The 17,442-nt window shown below is 44.4% G+C and overlaps 3 protein-coding genes across 3 annotated transcripts in view; 1 reads left to right on the top strand and 2 right to left on the bottom strand.

Moving 5' to 3' along the window:
* Nucleotides 1–12,335: 12,335 nt before the first annotated feature.
* Nucleotides 12,336–12,968, bottom strand: LOC139296866 (dual specificity protein phosphatase 18). The gene has a single exon (XM_070919425.1). It carries the CDS (start codon nt 12,966–12,968, stop codon nt 12,336–12,338), a length of 633 nt encoding a protein of 210 aa, XP_070775526.1.
* A 1,861-nt stretch (nt 12,969–14,829) lies between these two features.
* On the top strand, nt 14,830–16,547 carry sft2d3 (SFT2 domain containing 3). Its single transcript, XM_070919002.1, has one exon. It carries the CDS (start codon nt 14,842–14,844, stop codon nt 15,526–15,528), a length of 687 nt encoding a protein of 228 aa, XP_070775103.1. The 5' UTR covers nt 14,830–14,841; the 3' UTR covers nt 15,529–16,547.
* Nucleotides 16,500–17,442, bottom strand: part of wdr33 (WD repeat domain 33) — a 26,360-nt gene continuing 25,417 nt past the window's right edge. The window contains exon 21 of the mRNA XM_070919001.1: nt 16,500–17,159. Coding sequence (XP_070775102.1) covers nt 17,008–17,159 — 152 coding nt within the window. The 3' untranslated portion in view covers nt 16,500–17,007. The remainder of the gene's footprint in view (nt 17,160–17,442) is intronic.

The following is a 17,442-nucleotide window of genomic DNA, read 5'->3' as shown; positions in this document are numbered from 1 at the left end:
CAGTTACTGTGTGGTCGCTACGTTTCACTATAAAATCCACGACACAGGACACAAACTCAACTCTCTGATGTATCAGAGAAAATCCAGCGTATAAAAGACAGCAGATGGATTCAAGACCAGAGTGTCTTTGTTGTGATCAGGTTTTTGGAGAGTCCCTGTTATGATCTGGTGTTTCTACTGTGTATCTACTGTGTTTCTACTGTGTTTCTACTGCGCATGTACTGCGTTTCTACCGTGTATCTACTGTGTATCTACTGTGCTTCTACTGCGCATGTACTGCGTTTCAACTGTGTTTCTATTGTGTTTCAGAAAAGTTCAGTTCATCAGTTTCCTTCAAACAGCTGATCATCACAATGGCACAGTAGATGCCATCTCCGTCTTTTCTCTCTCTTTCTCAGTTTGCTCACTCTGTCAGTGTCGGTCGCCCGGCTGTGAAGTGTGTGTGTGTGTGTGTGTGTGTGTGTGTGTGTGTGTGTGTGTGTGTGTGTGTGTGTGTGTGTTGGTGGTGGTGGAGATGCTGTCTAAAAATAACCTGCTGTTGTGCTGAGCAAACAGTCCTCCATCAGCCCAGAGAGTCCCAGCAGAGCTGAGCTCGCTGCTACTCCTGCAGCTCAGCAAACACAGTTAGCATCCACACGGTAACCTGGACTTCACTGACATAGCGCTACAGTACTACTACAACTACTGCTATAGCACTAGTACTGCTACAGTACTATGACTGCTGCTAGTACTAAGCTCACTGCGACTCCATTGACTCATCAAATAAAACCAGCATTCTTCCATTAACCTTTCTACTTCCGTCAGACAAGTGCGACTACTGGCATTGATAATACTGTTGCTGCTGCGCAGATGAACACAAGCTGACTGAGGCTGCAGCCTTGAGGCACCACGTGTATGGGGCCCTCTGATTGGTTAGATGTTTTAAAAATGATCTAAATGAATTACATTCTTCCCATAAGAGAACAGGATGTTGACAGTTACAGTCTCTAACACACAGTGACAGAAATTGGTTGGTTTTAAATATTTAGAAAGCTGTGTGTTATTTTCAAGATGACCTTAATCAAAAGGCTTCGATGAACTGAAACTCATTCTATGTCCAGCTGCAATAAAAGCTTTCTGTAACTGTGTTCAGAGGCTGCAGCTTCATCCAAACAAGAGTTTTCTCGTCTTAATAAAAGGATAAAATCATTCTCCTTCACTGCAGAGCGGTTAATGTTATCGTCGCAGCAGGACAGAAGAGGGTTCTTTTTATTCATATTAATTAGTTAATTAATTTAATTAGTCTGACATTTTAAAACAAAGACTACAGATGCAACTTCACATTAAGTCAGAGTTAAATGTCTGATGAGATGATGGTTGAGGCATAATCAGTCAAATAAAACAACATATAAATGAAGGTGTGGTGGTGAAACTGTGGCAAGGGCAGCAGCGGCAGCCGCCTGGTCAGCTGACGGAGGAATATCTGACCCCCGAGAGTTTAGATATTTATATCCTCCAATGATCCACCAGCTCGACTGCTAATTAATCTTGTATGAGTTTCCCCCTGTGGCTCTTTGTGCCTCGGTCACCCACACTGTAACTACAGTACAGGACGACTACAGGAGCCTGCAGAGGACACACTGCCTCGAAAACAAACAGGAAATACAGTGTGGAGGGTTTGTGCTGTGTAGGGAGGTCTGATCCCCGGATTTGTTAAGCTCTGGCCGACAGATCCCTGATCGAATCTCTCATAAATGATCTCTCAGATCGTCAGCCTCTTTCTGACTGCTGACACACACAAACACCAGCAACACAGTTAACAACAGACTGACTGAACATGGCCGACCACCTTCACACGAGAGGAGACAAGTCAACCTGCCTCAGTGGGGGGGGGGGGGGTCCTCACGACTAAGGAGCTAACAACAAGTCTCAGTTTAAATATGGATCTTCTGTCCGTCGTGTTAAAGTAAGAACTTCTGTTTGATGAGAAGAACGAGTGCTCGGCCTGCAGCAGAGCAGCAACCAGCTAACGTACAGCTAACGCTCAGCTAACACTCAGCTAACGTTCAGCACTGACTGCATTTTACATGGGCTAGCATCTCTGTTATGATCTGGTTTTTGGAGTATCTTGGTTATGATCTGGTCCATTATGCGTGGCCATGAGAAGATTTTAAATCTACAACGAGTCTTCATCATTTGAATAATTTATTAAAATGAATCAGATCTGAGATGCTTCAGGGTTGCTGTTCTACGCTCAGCCCTGACAGCCTCTGATCCACCACCGACACGTGAAGTGGCTGAGTGTGTATGAGTGTGTATGTGAAGTCATTTCAGTGGATTTATGAAAACATGAGACGTGACCTTGTGATGATGAAACCTGCCTTGTTTGCCGCAACAACATGGCGAAACAACAACTGCACACTGCTTCGCTTAATGGACTGAAAACCACAGAGGGAGTCCCACAGGAGACTGTGTGTGTGTGTGTGTGTGTGTTGTTGTTGTTGTTGTTGTTGTTGTTGTTGTTGTGGCTTGTACAAGCAGAAGTCTGAGTGGGATCCTGCACTCAGTCTGATCATCAGTCCCACAAGAAGAACAGTTTTCTGTCTGCTACGTTCATCAGCTCAAGATGGAGGCTGATCTGATAAAAGGTCATTAAAGTGTTAAGGTCTAAATGAAGATGTGACTTTGATGTTATGTTTTTACCCTTTAAGAAGTAGATAATCCATTAAAATGTGAGGTTTATTGTTTAATCGGTTACTTTCTTTTGTAGTTTAAATATGATCTTCGGCTGCTGTTTGTTTGTGGCATGAAAGCAACGACCGGAGAGTGAGAGCAGATATTATATCACTATTATTAATCCATCGCTGATTGTTAAGAAGGCCATCTTCCCATCTGTTAAAGTGATGTTTATTAGGAGTATCTTATGATCTGATGTGTTTATACAAGACCATTTTGTAACCATGGTAACACATATACACATCAGCAGGTGAGAGCAGGGATTTCCCCAGAGTGTAGCAGAGAGACTAACGCTGAACAATAAACACTTCAGGTTCAGTAAAGTACAGACTGACCTGCTGTCAGTCAGACGGGTCACAGTGTGAACATGAACTACAGGTGTGAGCGCACCTTTAATCAGCCCTAGATTACTTAATCAATCAACTAGTTTGGTCAGTCATGCCTCTGACTCGTCTCCTGCAGTCACTCGGAGCTACTTTCTGAAACAAACAGAGGTTTTAGCTGCAGGTCTGAACACTTCATCAAACTTTAACTGGTTTGTTATGAAACAGAGAGCCTGACGGGCTGCGTCTGAAGACTGGACCAGAGGTTACTGCAGGTCCAAGCTGCTCTCACCTGGACACCTCAGCATGATGTTCACCTGAAATTATTTTCTGATTCTTCCGGTTCAGGAGGCGTTCAAGAGCTCACACACACAGAAAATCAATGCAACTTTACAGCTTCATGTAAAATACAGTCTGTAATAGTATACTTCTGGTCTGGGTCTGCTGTGGGTCCTGGTTCTGGTCTCTTAGTTCCAATTAAGTGAAATCTTAATGCTGCAGCATACAATGATGTTTTAGACAACAACGTTCTTCCAGTTTGTGTTTGTCTCTCCATAAAGAGTCCAACACCTTTGGGATGAACTGGAACACCGACTGTGAGCCAGACCACCAAAACTGCACTGCAACTATTGTTGCGTATATACTCGCAGGAGTGGCCATTGCTCTCTGACCCTGAGGGCGCTGCAGACAAACCTAAAGGGAAGGCCTTCAGACTAAAAAGAAGAATTTCACGCCGCCGAGCAGAAACATAACTAGAGTCAGGAGTCGTATTAGAGGAGCTGAAACACTGAAATATGAATAATTCAGTGAACAGTCGTCAGAGCAGAGCTGCACTGTGACAGAAATAAGAGAGGTAGACACTAAAGCTCTTATATTATATCCTACAGCAGGTGAAGTTACACTGAGATCTGCATTAGATCACATGTCAGGGTTCAGTTTCTAATATGAGCCGCTGTGGTGGATCTGATCTGTCTCAGAATACAGAAAGAAAACTTCAGGAACTCGCTTCATGTTTTCAGAAAGGTGGCTGGACAGGAAGTGATGTCACGACTTCAGCTCTGTACTGTATCCTCCACAGAGCGACATGTTTCATATGAACCTGCAGCAGAAACAGAATGAGTCAGCTCTTCACTCTGTAATGAGCTGCTCTCTGATGCTCTCGGCCTCTTCACAGAAGCCGCTTGATCCTTTCCTAACTTCACGTTCATACAGTCACCAAGGTCAGACGTGCCCTTTCCCCCACTGAGCACCACGCTCATCAGAAACCCTCCGAACATGTTCCTCCGCAGAGGGGGGGCGGACATCCTCATTCACAGTGCTTAATGAGAGGAAGTGACACGCTGAGGGCAAACATGGTGTTAGGACAAAAGGTTTGGTCTGATGGTGGTCTGGTCAAAATATACCAGCGGTAAAAGTTTTGATAAATTGCTTTTTTAGCTTCACTATCAATCAATCTGCAGATTATTTGTTGTTCTTTGGTCTATAAAATAATAAATAATTCTAATGAAAAGTGCCTGTCAGTTTTCCAGAGTTCAAGGTGACGTCTTCAAATGTCCGACCAACTGTCCAAAACCCAAAGAGCTAGCTGCTGTAGCTCACACCTGCTGTCGATATTAGCTTTAATAAAGACGCTCATGCAGATAATAAATGAGTGGATGGATATTCAGGTAACCAGGAAGTCAGTCCGCTATCTTCCTTCCTTCACTGAGTTCAGTGGAAAGTTCTGCATTTTATTAACTCTAATTTCTCCTTCCAGCTGAAACTTCTGGTACATTTTAGGAAGAATTCATAAAATGATCTACACAGAAACGTATTCTTCACTTCTAAACTGTAAATGAACCACGAGAACACCTGATAATACGGAGTCGTCTTTTTTCCCTTGATGTTGTTTTTGGTTGTTTTCTGGTTTTTATGTCATAATGAGGATAAAGGAGCCCAGCTGGTGTTTGAAAGCGTGTGTGTTGTTGCTGACTGGAGCTGCGTCTCATTGTCTTTCTGTTTTATCTGCACTTTGTTGCAGCAGATCAAAGTCTACTGTTCGACTCTTCGCTCTGATTTCTCTTCAAACGTCCAATCAGATGGATTTTACCGTCTCTTTGGACAAAATAACCAGAACATGCGATCAGTGTCAGTTTGCGATGGAGGCGGCGTTTGTTCAGACTGGATCCCTGTCTATAGGTGGCTTTAAGTGCAGCATGGTGCTGAATGTGTGTGCCATCAATGCACTGCAGATATTGTTTTGGTTTAATTTAACTTCATAACACGTTTAACGTTGAGAGGCATCAGTTATGTACTAGTTCTATTACTGTATATGTCCATAATGAAGACATGAAATGGAAATGAACAAACAGGAGCCTCGAGATCTAGAAATACAGAGGAAATTATTGTAAAAAGAAAGTATATAAATTCTTAAGTTAGTTAGTTGAACTGAACTCAGTTGTTTAATTTAGTGAAAGATGGCGGTTGAATAATTGAAATGTCAACGTTAATCAACTAAATCAGAAACTAAAAGAACATTTTCTGTCCACACGTGAGAATAAAAGGAATAAAAGAAGGAAGGAAGATGGCGGACTGACTTCCTGGTTACCTGAATATCCATCCACTCATTTATTATCTGCATGAGCATCTTTATTAAAGCTAATATTGACAGCAGGTGTGATGTCTGACGCCTGTTTGAACTGTGATCTATTCTGACCAGGAGGTTTTGGTTTCTACACAATAAAACAGCAAACAACAACCTGGACTCTGGATCCAGGTTTTATATTTATCTTCTACATTTTCAAACTGGGTCTTATTCTCATTATTGTGTCCATTGTGACTCAGCAAAGCAACTGAGATCAGCACGAAACCTTCGTCTCAAAAGGAAACAGAAATGAACCTCCTGGACTAAATATTATAGTTATCTCAATATGGATCTACTTATTATACAGTGGTCTGGGTGAATACTTGATTCTGATTGGCTGCATGCTGTCCATCCCTGATAATGGACACCACCTCAGTGGTTCTGGTGAGTAACCATAGCAACAGAGTCAAAGCCTCCGTTAACAAGCTAACATCTAGTTACGACACCGAGTGTCGTCCTTCAGGACCACACAAGCTGCAGGAAGTACACTGCCCCTCTGAACTTACTGAGACTTTGTGTCACATGATCATCTCACATCTCATTCGCTATTCAACTCGCTGCTTCTGGCTGCGGCCGACGCACATGGCCGATCGTTGTTTCCTGAACATGTTGATGTTGGTTTGGGGACAATGATATGGCAGGATGGCTAGAACGTCTTGTTGCTAAATTTAGTTTGTCAGCCATAATCAGGGTTATTGACTTTGAATCTCGCTAGCATAATGTTAGCTTTCTGGCTCACAGCTGAGCCGAGCGGACTGTAAATATCTCCTGTTGTTGTATCTAAGGTTCGTCCTATTTTCTGGAATAGAGAACAATGTTTCCATTGCATAAGAACCTTATAGGATGGTAATGATTGTTCCACGTATTAATCAATCCCTCAGGTGTTACCAGGGAAACTGAGTTATGGCTTGAGGAAAACGCATGAAACATAAATGAAAGGTTGTCATTCTTTTTTCTTTGGCAAGCGACCGTGGTAAGTGACAGGAAGTGACAGTGGTAAGTGACAGGAAGTGACAGGAAGTGACCGTGGTAAGTGACAGTGGTAAGTGACAGGAAGTGACTGTGGTAAGTGACAGGAAGTGACCGGAAGTGACCATGGTAAGTGACAGGAAGTGACCGTGGTAAGTGACCGTGGTAAGTGACAGGAAGTGACCGTGGTAAGTGACCGGAAGTGACCATGGTAAGTGACAGGAAGTGACAGGAAGTGACCGTGGTAAGTGACCGTGGTAAGTGACAGGAAGTGACCGTGGTAAGTGACAGTGGTAAGTGACCGTGGTAAGTGACAATGGTAAGTGACAATGGTAAGTGACAGGAAGTGACAGGAAGTGACCGTGGTAAGTGACCGTGGTAAGTGACAGGAAGTGACCGTGGTAAGTGACAGTGGTAAGTGACCGTGGTAAGTGACAATGGTAAGTGACAATGGTAAGTGACAGGAAGTGACAGGAAGTGACCGTGGTAAGTGACTGTGCTAAGTGACAGTGGTAAGTGACAAATTCTTCTGAGCCCAAAGACTCGCTTAAGCTTAAAATTCCCCAGTAATAGATTCATAACCTTAAAAATGACTTAAATTGTCTAAATGTGGGGCAGCAGCTCGTGATTATATTTTATTATCGATTAATCCGCCTGTTACTCAATCAGCCGTTTAATCTATAAAATGTCAGACGAGTCATCTTCAAATGTCCAAAACCCAAGAGATTCAGTTTACTGAGATATGAAACAGAAAAGCAGAAAATCGATCAAAACTCAAGTAAAGAAGTAAAACAACTTTAAAGCTGGTCTCAAGAGCTGATACCAGTTAATGATATAAAACTGACACAAAACAGAGAAAAGCAGAAAAATGATTTCAGTATTTGAGATTCGGATAAATTAATGATTAATCGATTATCAAAATAGTTGCAGATTATTGTGTCAGCTAATATCAATAAATGACATCAGTTACAGCTAATGATGGGACCAATCAGCACCACGTCTCATTAAAAACAGCAGCATGTGCGATGTCAGTTTGTTTCTCAGAAAGCTTCACTGTGCGTGCTTTATACATATATATATACATATATATATATACATATACACATATACACACATATATACATACATACATATACACATATACATACATATATATATTTACTATTGATTCAACTATGTGTTTGTCAGTATAATGTAGTCCAGGTCAACCCTACAAACTACAACCTCAGTAATAAATATTATTTACTAAGTTAATGAATATAAATCAAAACTGAACATTGTTGTGTTGGACGGCATGAGATTGTACAGGTGTACCTAATAAAGTGGCCACTGAGTGTACGTGTGTGTGTGTGTGTGTGTGTGTGTGTGATGTTTGTATTACAAAGACAAGGTTTCTGACTCCAGGTCAGTTCAGCCTGAAGAACATTACAGTTTAAAAAGATTTGAATGAGATGAATTAATAATGACTGTAACCTCTTCAACAGTAAAACTGAAACGATCCGTTGATAAATTGATTAGTCACACAAAACTGATCAACAGAACTGATGAATCATTTCAGACTACTATTATCATTGTAAACTGAATATCTTTGGACTGTTGGGGGGACAAAACGAGACACTTGGAGACGTCCCTCTGGACATGTTTCATAATTTTCTGCCTCTATGAACTAAACTATTGAAGGTTTTGACCTGAGGCATCTCACAGGACATTATTTGGACTCAATAAGCTGTTTGAGTATTTTGACTTTAGGAAATCATGATGGACATGATTGTTGCAGATTTATTGACATTTTATTGACCACATTATTAATAGATTGAGAAAATGATCATCAGAAATCTAGAAAATAGAGATAAAAAGTAAAACTGATCAGATGAAAAGAATGAAACAGAAATATAAAGATGATTTTCAGTGAAACTGATGAAGTCACGTCTGAAAACCGGCAGAACATTAAGAGTCTCACTTCTTTATTAAGTATTAATCCTATTTTATGTATTAAATCTAAATGTGTCTCTGTGGTGAGTCAGAAGACATTAATCCTCAGACTGATCTCAGAGTCCACGACCTCCAGGTGATGAAACTATGATGTGTTCTGGCTCCGTGAACGTTGTCTGGTTTCTGGTTGAACATGTGACAGTTAAAAACAGGTAAAAGCTCACCTGGACCTGGTACATGTCTCTGAGTCAGTCGGCTCCGGCAGCTCTCAGATCAGTCCTCCGCCGTTCAGCGGGACGCAGCCTGGCGTTGCAGCCGCCAGCAGTCCACCACGACCCGCCTCCACTGCAACAAACCGCTCGGTATCTCTCCGGGGCCTCTCAGCTCTGAAACCTCTGCAAAAGAACGCCGATGTCCCGGTCCGCTCTGCCTCCCGGTCCGCTCTGCCTCCCGGTCGGTAGTCCCGGTCCGCTCTGTCCAGCTTGTCCGAAGCCAAAGCACCCAGACGCCGCGGGATCCGGTTATCATCTCGCTCAACTGCGGTGGAGGGCGGGATGAAAACAAACCGAGCGGAGCCGAGCCCGTCCGGAGCTACACGAGGTGACTTCCTGTAGGGGATTTCACAATAAAAGCACTGTTGTGGCGCCCCATGTTGCAACGTTTGCCACAGAGCTTCTCCTCTCCTAAACGTCACCAAGACAGAGAGATGAGCCAACAGTGGACAAGTTCTTATGAGCGCTGCTGTTTAGTCTGATTCAAATAAAACGTCCACTTCTAAAAGCTAAAAGTGTTCTGAAGAAAGAAACGTGCAACCAAAAGTCAGTGTGACTTGTGTCATGTGATGTCTTTGCCTCTGTTGTAACAGGTGTGTTGACCATGTTGTCCTGGTGGGGCAGTCAATAGCCTCCCTCCTCTGGGGAGTCAGAGGTCCAGGGTTCACATGGAAAATTCCTACAAGTTTTGAACAAATTTCACCAAAATCTTTGACACAAACCTGAGAAAAGCAGCTTGATGTGCGATTTTTTCCCAACACTTCAGCCCGTGTGTACACAGCATCTGTTATATATTATACTCTACATATAGTACACATCTATTGTACACATTTCAGTTAAAAAGTATGCTTTTATTTTGAAAGCGAAGTTGCATCACTTTAATTTTTCTTTTCTCTACTTGACACTTCGAACACCTGAGAAACACCTGAAGCAGTTGAAAGGAGGCGGCATGTGTAAAACCTAAAGGTGCCTCCTCCTTTAGGTTTTATGGTCAGGAGGATTTGGGCCCTCGTGGGTCTTTCTGACATGTGACATCAGCATTTGTCATGGAGTGCATTGTGTTCACCTTTGTGGACTTTGTGGACTTGACCGCCTCCCATTTCAGTCATGCACCACTTTGCTTTGGAGATGTTTTTTCTGGTGTCTGCCCTGCACAATGTACCAATAAAAGGAGCAGCAATGCATTCTGGTTGTTGTAGGATTTTCTGCTTCCGAGTGATTGCAGCCTTTTTCGGTTTCTTCTGGCCATGAGACACCAAGCTGCACATTTCGGCTTCACAGGTGACCTGGTTTTCAGAAGTGGTCCTTGACTCAGAGGGAAGAAACATCAGGGAGCCCAGCTGGGAAACGACAACTTTAATGATCCTCAAACTTCCCATCTGGCGCCATCATCAGGTCAAAATTTGAATTTGTCCGAGACTTTGGTTTATAACTACATGTTTGTTAAACTTATAACATTTTCAAAGCACTGTGACCAGCCGTGTTAGTCACCATCCGCCCCGAGAGGTTTCATCGAACCATCATCACAGGCGTTTGAATGAACAACCAGCTGTGTGGTTTTTTCTGGTGTTACTTGTGGAAACAGTCAGTGACTCGGTGTTACAGTGAAGCTTTGTCTTGTATTAAAACATCATTTTAGTTTCATACATTTAAAACAACAGGTAAACACAGAAGGAGGTAATTTATAACGTTTTGTTCCCAACTCAGAAAACCTGCTGCGTTCACTGTCCTGCAGCAGTTTGACTCAGCAGAAATAAAACACAGTTCATACAACACACATCACAAACAGCCTCCTGATGTTGAGCTGCAGCTGGTTTCTATAATCACATTTGGAACTGACCTGCCGATCTAAGATCAGTTATTGTGTTTTAAATTAAGCCTATAATCTGAGAAGTATGTGTTCAGATTTCACACCAAACAGATTTTAATCTCATTTCACTGATTTGACTGACGGACTGTTAAGATATTTAATAATGTTCCCTCCGTGTTTGAAGTCACCAGAGACTCCATTACTTTGGGTTATTTTCCTCCAGGCGGTCCTAAAGCCTTGGGGAAAGTTTTTCACTTGACATTTTGAACACATGAATGCATTTTTGCTTTTTGCATCATCTCCAGCAAATCCACATCCACTTAAAATCCGCCCTGCGATCAGCCTGAACACAACTTCAGATAATCACCTCTGAACTTTCCATTAAAACATTCTTAAAAATGAAGGAAATAAAATGTTTAGTTTTCTGTTGGACAGAACAAAGCTCAGTCGGCCATGTTTCTTTCTTTAACTTTGAAGACCACAAACAGGTCTGGTGTTGTGTTCACTGACAGCTGTTTCCCTGGTTGGATAAACAAACAAGCCAATCAGAGGTTTGTAGGCCACATTAAGAATGGGGGCGTCATCTTCCTGCATGTCTAGAATAATAAATGGAGTCATAAAAATGTCTTCCAGTGTGGTCCAGATGGAAGTCGACTTACAGAAATATGTCTTACGTTGTTGTGATGAACGTTAAGCTAACTGACTGCCTCGACTGCAGCGGCTATGTTGACTGAAATGTCGTGACTGATGACACATTCTTTTAGGAGTGTGTACTGAATGTGTTCTGGGCCACAATGAAGGACCACATACTTAACTGACGTCCTCTGAGTAATGGAGTACGCACGAAACACACTGTCCGATGTCCTCCGGCTGCTCTGCCTCAACCGCTAACTGTAGCTACTGTTAGCTAGTTTGCCGTGCTGCTAGTGCTCTGCTGCCTGGACTATGAGCACCAGGGGAATGTTGGTGTTTACACTGCCAGCACAAGAGCCTTGACCACAGGGAGGAGGAGGTTTAATAAAGCTTTATTTAAGCTTTACAGCTAACAGACTGCTAGCTGCACGGCTAACTGAGCTAATTAGCCAACGGCAGCTACAGTTAGCGGTTACTGTAGCAACAAGTAAAGCTTTCTGTCCATCAGGAAACTCCGTAAATCATTGAGAGTTGAGGCAGAGCAGCCGGAGGACATCAGAGGGAAAACCAGAAAACATTTTCTCCATAAAACACGATTAAGTTTCACCAGAATCAGTGAATAAAGTTATGAAGTTGTGTTTTTGTACAGTAATAAAGTAAAGCAAAGTGAGGCCCGGCCCCCTGAAACACTCCGCTTTGGCGACATCTAGACATCTTTTCCAACCTAATTCTTGTCTAAAACAACAACGTATTTGCTCTTTGCAAACAGAAGTTATGTACGTGTTTATTTGCATGTAGAGCGGGAAGTGAGATCTGATCACAAGTGGTGACTGAAGACGCATGTTGAGATGCATGTTGAGATGCATGATACCAGGTATGAACAGCCTCTTTAGCCTCTAAACGCTGGTGTGACCGGGCCCTTTGAGCAGCACAGCGATCCACATGATGAAGTAGTGTGTTCTTTAGAGAGGTGTGTATGTAGACAAGAGTCAAGTAAGGCTGTGGAGGTCCAGGTGGAGTCTGTCAGTGGTCTTCGGTTTGTTTGAGTGCAGCAGTGCTCAGACTTTGACACTGCTGGATTTGGTTCCACTTCTTCGCTTGTTTGCTGGCGTCATCACCTGTGATCGTGACACCAGTGAAGTCCGGGTCATCAGAGGAGACCTGGGTACCTGCGTTAACCCGTTCGTCTGCTGCAGCGGCACGAACCTTGTCAACCTCGGCGTCAGTGGTGGCATCTTCTCGACTGCCGCCACTCTGACGGTGTTTTTCCCATACAGCCTCCTCTCGTACTGCAACAGCTGCTCCCAGAAGCCGGCGTTCAGCCTGACGTAGGGCCGGCTCTCCTGGACCCAGCGGTGGGCCTGGCAGAGCGTCACCCCTCTGTAACGCATCAGGTACGCCATCACCAATGCAGGGGAGCGGCTCATACCGGCGGCGCAGTGCACCAACGTGCCCCCTGCACGGTTACCGTGGATACGCTCGGCCACCCTGTCGAAGTGGTCTCCGAGGCGGGCGCTGGGCAGGTCGGAGACAGGAACCCGCACACACTCCACCCCCGGGTAGGCGGGGCAGGTGTGGCTGAGCGTGGCGTTGACGATCAGGGTGATGCCTTTCTGTGACATCAATGTGGCGTTGAGGGGGCCGTCTGCCCCGCTGAGGAACAGGGTGGGAGTGATCTGAGACACCGACATGAGGCCAATCTGTCAGGAAACACACACTGGGGTTAAAATACTACTGAGGACCAACCAGCACCTGATCATCTCTAACAGTGAGCCTCCAGACAGAAACCCTCTGATTCAGGTTCATCTCCGTGTATCCAGTACAGGACGTGTTTAGCCTAGCTTAGCACAAAGACTGGAAGCAGGGGGAAACTGCTAGCCAAGCTCCATCCACCTTCCATCTCCAAGTCTGTGTGATTTACATGTTGTATGTTGTTATCTAACCAGCTAGTCAGCAGTCCACTCTGAGTTCAGGACTTCAGAGACCGGATTAAACACAAATGTATTGATGCAGTGTACCATGAAAGCACAATATAAAGTGAAAAAATAAAGGCCATGAAATAAATTCTAATTGAGGGCCTCCAGATTCGTTAGTAATGTAGGTGTCTCCTCGGCCCATCGCTGTCCTCTTTATATTATGCTTTATACAGTAATAACAGAGACATTTGCCAGAAATAAAATTACCACAAACTAACCTGGGGCTTTCAGGACCCCCTGAGGGTCTGGGGTCCCGGGACAGTTGCCCAACACTCCAACACTAACTGCTAAAAGCACAATGTCTTCTTACCTTTCTGTTTCTACACTTGTGCAATAAACAACATGTCAATCAGGCCGACTGGATGTTTTCTCTTTGGATGAGCTACGCTAGCAGTTTCCCCCTGCTCCCAGTCTTTGTGCTAAGCTAGGCTAGCCATGTACGTGTACAAATACCATGTACAAGTAATGTGCAGTGTAGTAGTGAAACATAACAGATGGTGTCTCACAAAAACACAAGAACTGAGAAAGACAGGTTGTGTAAAACAGGTTGTGTTTAAACAGGTTCATTTTGGCAATGTGTCCACATGTGTGTGTGTTACTGCAGGTGTGTGTGTGTGTGTGTGTGTGTGTGTGTGTGTGTGTTACCTGCTGCCTGGTCGGTTCCTTCACTTTGGTTTTAGTTGTTTCTTCCTCTGCTCACTGCCCTGAATGAACACACACACACACACACACACACCGATGATACCGTAGATGGCTGTGTGTGTCAGTCGGCCGGCCAATGAACTGAAGGGTTAATTTTAGTCCGACAGCTGAAAGCGCGTCCGGAAGTCATGTGACTTTTACCACAATAAGACCAACAATCCTGACAACCAAAAACCAAAACAACCGAGAAAACACACTGACCTGTAAAGTTTTCTGTAAACACTCAATATGTTATTGATTGATGATTATCACAAATAAAATAATTAATTATCTTCAAAAGTAGACTAAAAACGTGAAACTTATTTCACAGATAAAATATCTGAAATAAATATGTAAGAAAGTATTATTACTACACATATTATTATTAATGAACAGATGAAATGTTCAAGATGAATCAAAATGTTCTTCTGTTAAACTATTTGTTATTCTTTCTCTTTGGTGCAGTTTATTAAGTGTTTCAACTGTTATAATTATAAGAAGACGTCACAACACGACTGGATGAAAACATCCAGCTGAGCTGATCAGCGCTGCATCACACATTTATATTAGTTTCATCTATTTCATATTTACTTTTATTAAACCAATGTGATGTTTGTTTTAAAGGTCCAGTGTCTGCCGGCAGCTTCTAGACCTCACCTGTCACGCCTGGTTCACCCGTTTATGTGCTGCTTGTATGAGAACAAAATAATGTATTATTTTAAAAAATGGTATATTTATTTTTCTATAAAACCGGCAGCTCCGCCAGGAGCGGATATTAACAGATGTGATTCGTCTCTTGTCCTGTGGGGGGCAGTGGAGGGCAGCCGGAAGTTTAGAGAGAGAGGCAGAAACGTGAGCGAAGAAGAAGCTCTGCTTGCTAACAGTTAGCCAGTTAGCTTCCTCCGTCATGGCGGAATTGAACCGACAGCTTCAGGAGTATTTGGCTCAGTCCAAAGGTGGCGGCGCTAAGACCATCTCCCTGTCCAGCTCCAGCACCACTGTGGACCTGGACGAGCCGGAGCCAGTACCCGGGAGCTGGTTCGGGCGGTGGTCGCGCCCGTGGTCCGGGAGCCGCGGTGGCAGTCCGTCCGGCCAGAGCTCCAGCGGAAACAGCGGCTTTTCTTGGCCGTGGACGGCCGAGCCGGACCCCTGCCTGCCGGGCATGAGCCGCCGGCAGCGGCTGGTGGCCTTCGGGGTGTGCGTGTCATTTTCCGCGATGTGTTTCGGACTGTCGGCGCTGTACGCGCCCCTGCTGCTCCTCTACGCCCGCAAGTTCGCGCTGCTCTGGTCGCTCGGTTCGCTGTTCGCCATCGCGGCGGCGGCGGTGCTGCGCGGCCCCAGCAGACTCGCCGCCGGCCTGCCCACCTCTCCCGGAGCCGCGGTCTACCTGTGCGCCCTCGGAGGGACTCTGTACGCGGCGCTGAGCCTCCACAGCACCGTGCTGACTGCGCTTGGAGCCGCCCTGCAGGTCACCGTCATCGTCGGGTACGTGGTGTCGCTGCTTCCCGGTGGAAGCGCCGGGATCCGCTTCATGGGAGGGATGGCGGCGTCTGCCATCAAAAGGACTGTCACCGGGAAAACCATGCCAATCTGAACCGGGACTGAGGGTCAGAGACCGGATAGATCTCATAGATTCGCGGCGGGGTCACACATCCACCAGGCTTACAGCACCGACTGCCAAAACAGGGCCCGCTGAAGGGTCTGCAGGAGGTCCCGGTTTAGAAAGGACCAACTTTATTTTGTCGGTACATTCCTCTGCAGGCTGATGATTATTGCTTATTGGCTGCTGTTAACAGACACTGATATCAGTCTAATATTTGGTTGACTGGAGAACTGATGCTGTGGGAGTCCACTAAACCCAGAACACTGACCTGCAAGACAGACCGCTGCTGCTGCTCAGAGGACCAAACAACCAAATAAAGGTTAAAAAGACGTTTCAGCTGTAGCCTGATGAACTGTGAAACTTGGAATCATTAACATTTATCTGGGTGGTAGCTTGGAAAAATCTCTTAAATACAGGAAATAAACTAAACGGTTTGATTTCATGTGTGATCAGCTGGACTGGAGACAGTCTGTAGTTTGAAGAGTTCATACAGTTTCTTTGAACTGCCAAAAGTGCAAAACAAATCCAGTTAAAGTAAATATGAATTATTAACCTTTTTCTCTACATACCTCGTAGGTTTGCCTGTAATTACATGTTTTCTGTGCACTGACTGAAAGACGTGTTGATGTAACTAACGAATAGATTAAGTGCACGTGTCTTCACAAACTTCCTGTTTCTAATCAGGTCCACGCTGGAAAAAGGACAAAAGGAGCCTTTAGCCCTGAATCAGCTTTTTCAGCGTCATGTCAGGTGTTTGTTTTGATTCGATAACAAGTGAACCACGAGACGCAGCCGCACTGTTGAAGTCTCTGTCTTCCAATCTGGGGGTCTTGCTCCTGTGTAGGAGGGGCCCGATGTGTCGTAATCTGTAGGATGTGGAGTTACAAATATCAGCTATTTACTGATATTAGTTCATATTAAAATATATATTACACTGAAGAAACAAACATTGAATCTAAATGTGAATCTCAACACATTTTTACTCATTTTACAAACGTGCCCCCCTCCTTTAAAACGTCCTAAACCCACCCCTGGTCCACATGTGGAGCTGTGGTACCGGATGGAGTTGAAGTGTGAATCTTTATTGTCCACCTCAGTGGAGTCGGTGAAAACATGAAAACATAGAAATCTCTTACAAAAAAGGACAAAAAGCAACAACCTGAAGACAAAGTGTTGACTCTGAAACGAAAACACGAAGACAGCTGATGATTCTCTACAATATTTTACATTAAAATAATCCTGGTCTTTACTGGCTTCCTGTTCGTCCACCTGGCAGCTCAGGTGTTTCATGAATCTGCTGAGTCAGTGTGGACCAGTCAGAAACCACCGTCCTTTACTGCAGCAGAGGTCTGAATGTGTCACATGACCAAAAGTTTGTCTGACGGTTTTCAAGATCTGGACTTGATCTCAGGCCTGTAGAGGGACCAGAGGAGAGGAGGGGATTTTCATGGGATTTTTTTAAATTCAGGACTACCGGCCCCGGCTGCCCCCCCTCGGTGGTCCTCTGGGTGCTGGTCCTCCTCTCCTGGGGGCGGGTCCTGGTCCTCCTCCAGGACCCCAGCCGCCTCGTCCACCTCGACCAGAAGGACCATAACCCCCGTCCTCCCTCTGAGGGGGACGACCTGCCGGGACACAGCAGAGACGGACATGAGGGGGTTAGATCACACAATAAAACCCTTTTTTTTTGGTGGTTCAGAGGAAGTTTGAGATTCTGGTGTTTTAAGTTTCTTTATTGTCTCCTTCCTGTCCTCAGATCCATAAAACACAAACACAACTTTAAAGCACACATCATATAAAACTTAACATATACATTATATATATGTCGGAGTTTGTCCGGAGGGGGGCGCTACAGGACAGTAGGCGTTCATCCTCTGAGGAGCAGGAAGGACTGACTTTTCTTGTGAC

Source organism: Enoplosus armatus, chromosome 14, assembly GCF_043641665.1.
Source record: "Enoplosus armatus isolate fEnoArm2 chromosome 14, fEnoArm2.hap1, whole genome shotgun sequence".
NCBI lineage: Eukaryota > Metazoa > Chordata > Actinopteri > Centrarchiformes > Enoplosidae > Enoplosus > Enoplosus armatus.
This window is presented reverse-complemented; position numbering and strand designations above follow the sequence as displayed.

Bases quoted from the DNA above. Each gene is read 5' to 3' on its own strand.
- LOC139296866 (XM_070919425.1), bottom strand. From the start codon at position 12,968: ATGTCGGTGTCTCAGATCACTCCCACCCTGTTCCTCAGCGGGGCAGAC.
- sft2d3 (XM_070919002.1), top strand. From the start codon at position 14,842: ATGGCGGAATTGAACCGACAGCTTCAGGAGTATTTGGCTCAGTCCAAA.